This window comes from Orycteropus afer, unplaced genomic scaffold (assembly GCF_000298275.1).
Source record: "Orycteropus afer afer isolate SDZICR_OR568_19922 unplaced genomic scaffold, OryAfe1.0 scaffold00089, whole genome shotgun sequence".
Lineage (NCBI taxonomy): Eukaryota > Metazoa > Chordata > Mammalia > Tubulidentata > Orycteropodidae > Orycteropus > Orycteropus afer.
The window spans coordinates 1,156,457-1,162,842 of record NW_006921676.1 but is presented as its reverse complement, the minus strand read 5'-3'; the positions used below and the strand labels follow the sequence as shown (position 1 = coordinate 1,162,842).

Genomic DNA, 6,386 nt, shown 5'->3' with positions numbered 1-6,386 from the left:
TGACTGCTAACCAGAAGGCTGGCAGTTCAAACCCACCAGCCACTCCTCGGAAGGAAGGTTGGGCATTCTTACTTCTGTAGTGCTCCTGCCTCGGAAACCCAAGGAGGGGTCACTATGAGTCGGGGCCAACTCGATGGCAAACAACAACAACAACAACATGTCAACTTTCACCTAAAGCACAATAAAATATTAAAAGAAAAACCACACTATTTCTCTTACTGACTCAACTGAAAATGCCAGACAAAACACAAAAAACAACTCTACCTGAAGCCTGTGAAAAGTAAACAAGAGTAGATGAATTGAAGAGAGGAGTGAAAACATGGAGAAGTAACCCACAAGGGAGTAAATTTCTTTTTTGTTGTTTTTCCTTTTTTCTTGGGCCCTAGGGTGGGGCCTAGTCATAGAGGAATGGAACAGGTGAAGGCTGCCACAATTCTGAAAGAATTATGTCTTTCTGGTCAGGGAAACCAGGAAAGGGGTCCCCCTAGAAGCCAAACAGTATGGGGAGAATCTTGAAACAGAGAGAATCAAAAAGAAGATTGTTATGGATTGAATTGTGTCCCCACAGAATATGTTAGAATCCTAACCTCTACAACCTGTGAATTTAATCCAATTGGTTTTTCTTTTTTATGTTAATGAGGCCATAACAGTATAGGGTGTGTCCTAGAGGTAAACTTCTGAGTTAAAAGGAACTGCACAGACTTGCAGACAAAGGGATTAGTGGTGGGGAAATAGATGCTACCTAAGCGTCACTAATGAACTAAGGAAAACCAAGACTATAAAAGCTTTAAGAGACAACATTCTTCCACCAGAGCTGACTGGGAAGGTGGAAAGTCTGCCCCTCTACGGTGCCCTGAATTTGGACTTCCGGACTCCTGAACCATGAAAAAGTAAATTTCTGTTCTTTAAAGCTACCCACTTGTGGTATGTCTGTTACAGGAGTACTGGGTAACTAAGATAAGGATTCCCTCACTCTCATATGAATCTTCAATCTCACTGAGATTGAATCAGTACAAATTTCAGGCTCAACCCTGAATGCCCAGGTACAAGACAGATCAAAAGCAGCAGAGCAAAGGCTTAAAGAACTGAGGGAATTAAAAACTCAAGGCTCACACTAACCCCAAGTGGCATACGCATGAAAAACATCTAGCGCAGCATAGCAAAGAGGCTGAGAGCTGAACTCAGATTTAAACCATTGCCCAAGTCTTAGACTAACTCCTAAGTTGCACACGTACAAGATAACTCCACACAATATCACAAAGGCTTTGAAAACTCAAGTGAGATAAGATTGGAACTACTGTCCAAGGACAGAAAGAAAGTACCTTTGGCTTAAACCTAAGTGAGATGATTGCCTTAAAATAAAAATTAAAATTAATATCTCCTCAAGTATGATAAGACCCATAAACTATGCAACATAATATTCATAAGGTCTAGAATACAACCCAAAACTGCCATATATACAAAAAAAAACAGGAAAATATTACTAAGTCACACACAAAAAAAAGACAATCAATAGACAACAATCTCAAAATAACCCAGATGTTGGAATTAATCAGATAAAAAGCTATTTAAACTATATTCCATGAGATAAATGTAAAAAAGTGGAAAGACAGAAATGTTCATAAATTTAAAAAAAAAAATTAAACTATGTAAATGCAAAGTTTACAATTTAAATATTTCAGAAATTTAAAAAAAAACTTCATTAGGTGGGCTCAATAGCAACATGGAGATGGAAGAAGAAATAGTAAACTTAAAGACAGATCAATAAATTATTTAACTGAAGAACAGAGAAGAAAAAGATGGGAAGAAAAAGGAACACAGATATGTGGGGCAAAGCAAAGAGTCTAAAATATGAGTCACTGAAGGTCCAAAAGAGAGAAGAAAGCAACTGGAGCAGAAAAAATATTTGTAGAAATATTGGCTGAAAACTCAAAATTTGGTGAGAGACTTAATTTACAAATTCAAGTTCAGTAAACCCAAAATAGGAAAAACTCAAAGTAAGCCAATACATCAAAATCAAAGATATTTAAAAATCATGAGATGATTCAATTTATATGATACTCTAGAAAAAAACAAAATGATAGAGATAGAAAACAGATTAGTGGCTGCTAGAAGCTGGGAGTAGGGAGAAATGATTACTACCAAGGGACACTGGAAACTTCTGGGATGATGGAATCATTTTTATCTTGATGATGACAGTAATTCCATTACTGTATACATTCATCAAAACTCAGAATTGAACAACACAAAGTGTAAATATTACTCGGTAAATTATATATACAGTAATATACCTCTTAATATAAAGCAAAGAAGCACACTACACCACCTACACAGGCATACTTCAGAGGTGTTGTAGGTTCTATTCCAGACCACCACAATAAAATGAACATCGCAGTAAAGTGAACCACAGGAATCTTTTCGTTTCCCAGTGCATACAAAAGTTATGTTTACATTATACTATAGTCTACTAAGTGTGCTACAGCATTATAAAAAAGTTTGAAATACTGTGAGAATTACCAAAATGTGATACAGAGACATGAAGGGAGCACATGCTGTTGGAAAAATGGTGCCAGCAGACTTGCTACACAAGGGTTGTCACAAACTTTCAATGTGTTAAAAAAAAAAAAAAAAAAAAACCAGCATCTGTGAAGTACAATAAAGTGAAGCACAATAAAACACGGTATGTCTGTATAGCATTCCTGCCAAAAATATTTATAATCCTTACAAACAATTAGGAAAATCCAGAATGTGAGATACTCAACAACCCTGATGGCCTGAACTTTTCAAAGAAAAGTGCCACTAAACAAACAAAGATGAGACTGACTGTTCTAGATCAAAGAAATAAAAAAGTTATGTCTACAAAATACAATGGATAAATCTTGACTAATTCTTTGATCAGAAAACAAAACAAAAAAGCAATACAAATTTCTTGGTTGGGGAACCAAGCAGGAAAGTGAATGTTGACTATATAGTAAATTATATTATTTAATTAACATTAATTTCTTGGTATGATAATGGTGTTATGGAGAATGTCCTTATCCTTATGTGATACATGATGTGATTCATTATGATTTCTGTAAGTTACTTTCAAACGGTTCTGGAAAAAAGTGGAGAGGACAAAGCAAATGTGGCGAAATGTTAACAACTGGTAAATCTAAACTAAGAAGAAAAAGAGAAATTATGCTACTCTAACAAAAAAAAATGCTATATAGTTACCTCCTTTATAATTTGAAATCGTGTAAGAACTTCTTCTTCAACACCTTTAATTTTACTCAAGGCAGTTTCATGTCTGAAAAGCAGCTGTTCTCGTTCAGCTAAAAAATGTTCTCGCTTTTGAAGTTCTTCAGCAAATTCCTGTTGTGCTGCAGTTTCACACTATAAACAAATCAGATTTATATGTTTTAGAAAAATACACTCACAAATTCTGCAAATTATATTCTTACTGATTGTGACTATGATTTAATGAAGTAGTGTTTGGAATATGTGAGCACGTAATTAAAATGGACATCATGCTTGGTAAAGTGGAAGGTCAACGAAAAAGGGAGAGGCCCTCAACGAGATGGACTGATACAGTGGCTGCAACAATGGGCTCAGGTACAGCAAGAATTGTGAGGCTGGCACAGGACCAGGCAGTGTTTCGTTCTGTTTTACAAAGAGTCACTATGAGTTGGAGCCGACTCGATGGCAACGAACAACAACAATTAAAATGTGGATTACAACAATAGCTAGACTGGTACAGCAAGTGAATTTGCACAGAAATTCTAATTGCAGAATAACTTGATAATATAGTAGGATTCCACTAAAATGATTCAAGAGAATGTAGGGTCCAAAATATGTCAGTACTCTACAGAATTAATTCTCTATCGAGCTTAAAGCCCATGCTCCATTTCAACTTCATCTCTGGTATTTTGACTATACACTCCACTCTGCCAACTTAATATCTATTACTGTCGCCAGAGGAAATCTCCCGTCCTTGGTCAATGCACTGACCCTCCCTACCCATATGCTGTACTAGTAAACACCACTGGAGAAAAATCACACAATCGGGAAAAGTATCATTGTGAATTCATTGGTCTCAAAGCCCAAGTGGACCCTCAATGCAGTCCAGAAAGCTTTCTCTTTTTTATGGACAGTTCTCTCTCTCCCATTCTCCACTGTCTACTTCACATCTTCTTTACTCTTTATGAACTCTGAAAACACCATTTCCTACAAAATGCTCTGTGAATAGCCTAATCTCTAACTTCATGGAGAAAACAGAAGACAGAAGAAAACATAAATCACCTTGTCCACAAGATATTAACGTCTCTCCTTCCCTCCCCATCACAAAGGTAGGCTGAGGCTCTCATTACCTTGTCTTCTCATGGAGACTGTGCTGCTGATTATACCTCTAATTTTCAATCTTTCTCATCTCATCTTAAACGAAATCTCACTTGACCCCACCCACATATCTTCTCTCCTTTACAACCAAACTTTTTTCAAATGCTGTCTACATCTGCTGTCTCCTTTCCCTGTGAGGAAAGGTTGTAGAGGTTAGGGTTTTAACACATTTTGTGGGGACACAATTCAATCCATAACAATCTTCTTTCTGATTCTGTTTTAAGATTCTCCCCATACTCTTCGGTTTCTAGGGGACCGCTTTCTTGGTTTCCCAACCACTCAATTCACTTTGATCTATTACCAGCCCACATCCCTCTAATAAAATGACTTAAACTACTAAACCAGTTGTTGTCAATGAAATGACTTACTTCATACCAAATTTAAAGTGCCCTTTGAAAAGGGCTCTTCTTGAGTCAGCAAGCAGCATTTTATGCTATTGTCCTATTCTTCTAACTTAAAATGCTCTTTCATTGGCTTCTGTGATACCATATTCTACCTCCTACCCTGGCCATGGCATCTCAGTCTCTTTTGCACGTTCTACTTCCTCTTAAAAAAAAAAAAAAAAAAACCCAGCTGCCATCAAGTTGATTCCAACTCATGGCGACCTCATGTGTGTCAGAGTAGACCTATGCTCCACAGGGTCTTTCAGTGGCTAGTTTATCAGAAGTAGGTCTCCATGCCTTTCTTCTAAGGCACCTCTGGGTGGATGTGAACCTCCAACCTTTTGGTTAGCAACCAAGCACAATCACCATTTGTATCAAGCAGGGACTCTTTGCTTCTTTTGCTATCTTTTAATTACTAGCATTCCTTGAGGTTTGGGTTTAAGCCTTTTTTTTCTCACTCTTTACATCCTCTGTGCTTGATTACATACACCCAATAGCTAAACCTACCATGTTTAGCTAACTGCTACCAACTTATAACTGATCAGATCATTCTCCCAAGCTCTACTCAGCATCTCCACTAGCATGTTTTCACATAGGATTTAGTAACAGATATTTGAATTTAGATATTTAAAGCTGTACATGATTTTAAATTTTATCTCAATCCCAGACCTATGTTCTGAGAATCAGGATCATATATTTAATGGCTTACAGAACAGCTCCATTTAACTCTCAAACCTAACCTGTTCCAAACAAAAACCTTAATCTTTCTCTTTAAATCCATTCTTCTTCCAAGTTGCACAAACCAGAAATGTGGGAATCATCCCTGACATCTTACTCTCCCTATATCACATTTAAGTCATTATGCCAACTTCAGCCAATTTTACCTCTAAAATAAATCTCTAATCCATTCACTTGTATTCCACTCATACCTCCCAGTTCAAGTTACCAGTATCTCTCACCTGGACTAATGCAACAAAATCCTATCTGGTCTCTTCATTTCCACACATGCCCCTCCAATTCATGTATTTAAACACACATTAGATTATGCAACCCGCTGCTTAAAAAACCCTCAGGGTTGATCAAAGATTCTATAGAAGAATCCAGAACAAAAAGGGGAAAATGAAGAACAGGTTTTCAAATTCTCGTGGAATCCAGACTTTCTGGATCCACAGAGGCTGAAAGAACCCCCAAAACTACTGCCCAAGAATCTTTAAACCTTTTACCAAAAATATCCCTGAAGTCTTAAAGCCATACAATAGTTTAGCTAAACTAGTAAAGAATGTCTGCCCTTTCAAGATCTATCTATATGAAATCACACTGACAACAGCAACTCAAAGGAGAGTAACTTTAAGGGGTAGTGAGTTTATATTACTGGGGGAGAAGCAATGCAGAAGAGTGAGAAAGGCTGCACAATTCAAAGAATCTAATCAATATCAATGAATTGCACATGTAAAAACCTGAATTGGTGTATGTTCTTGCTGTGTATATTCTCAACAAAAAGTATATAATTTAAAAAACAAAAAAACTTACGATCACAACAAAGATAAATAAATAAATAATGGTTGCCATCCCTTCTCTTCAATGGAAAAATTAATGGTGCTGGGTTCCGGCAAGATGGTGGACTAG

General features: G+C 36.8%; 1 protein-coding gene across 1 annotated transcript in view; it reads right to left on the bottom strand.

Moving 5' to 3' along the window:
* CCDC138 (coiled-coil domain containing 138) overlaps positions 1–6,386 on the bottom strand; it is a 284,099-nt gene that overhangs the window by 217,114 nt on the left and 60,599 nt on the right. Inside the window, exon 5 of the mRNA XM_007942397.1 lies at positions 3,217–3,375. Within this exon, the coding sequence (XP_007940588.1) occupies positions 3,217–3,375 (159 nt within the window). The remainder of the gene's footprint in view (positions 1–3,216; positions 3,376–6,386) is intronic.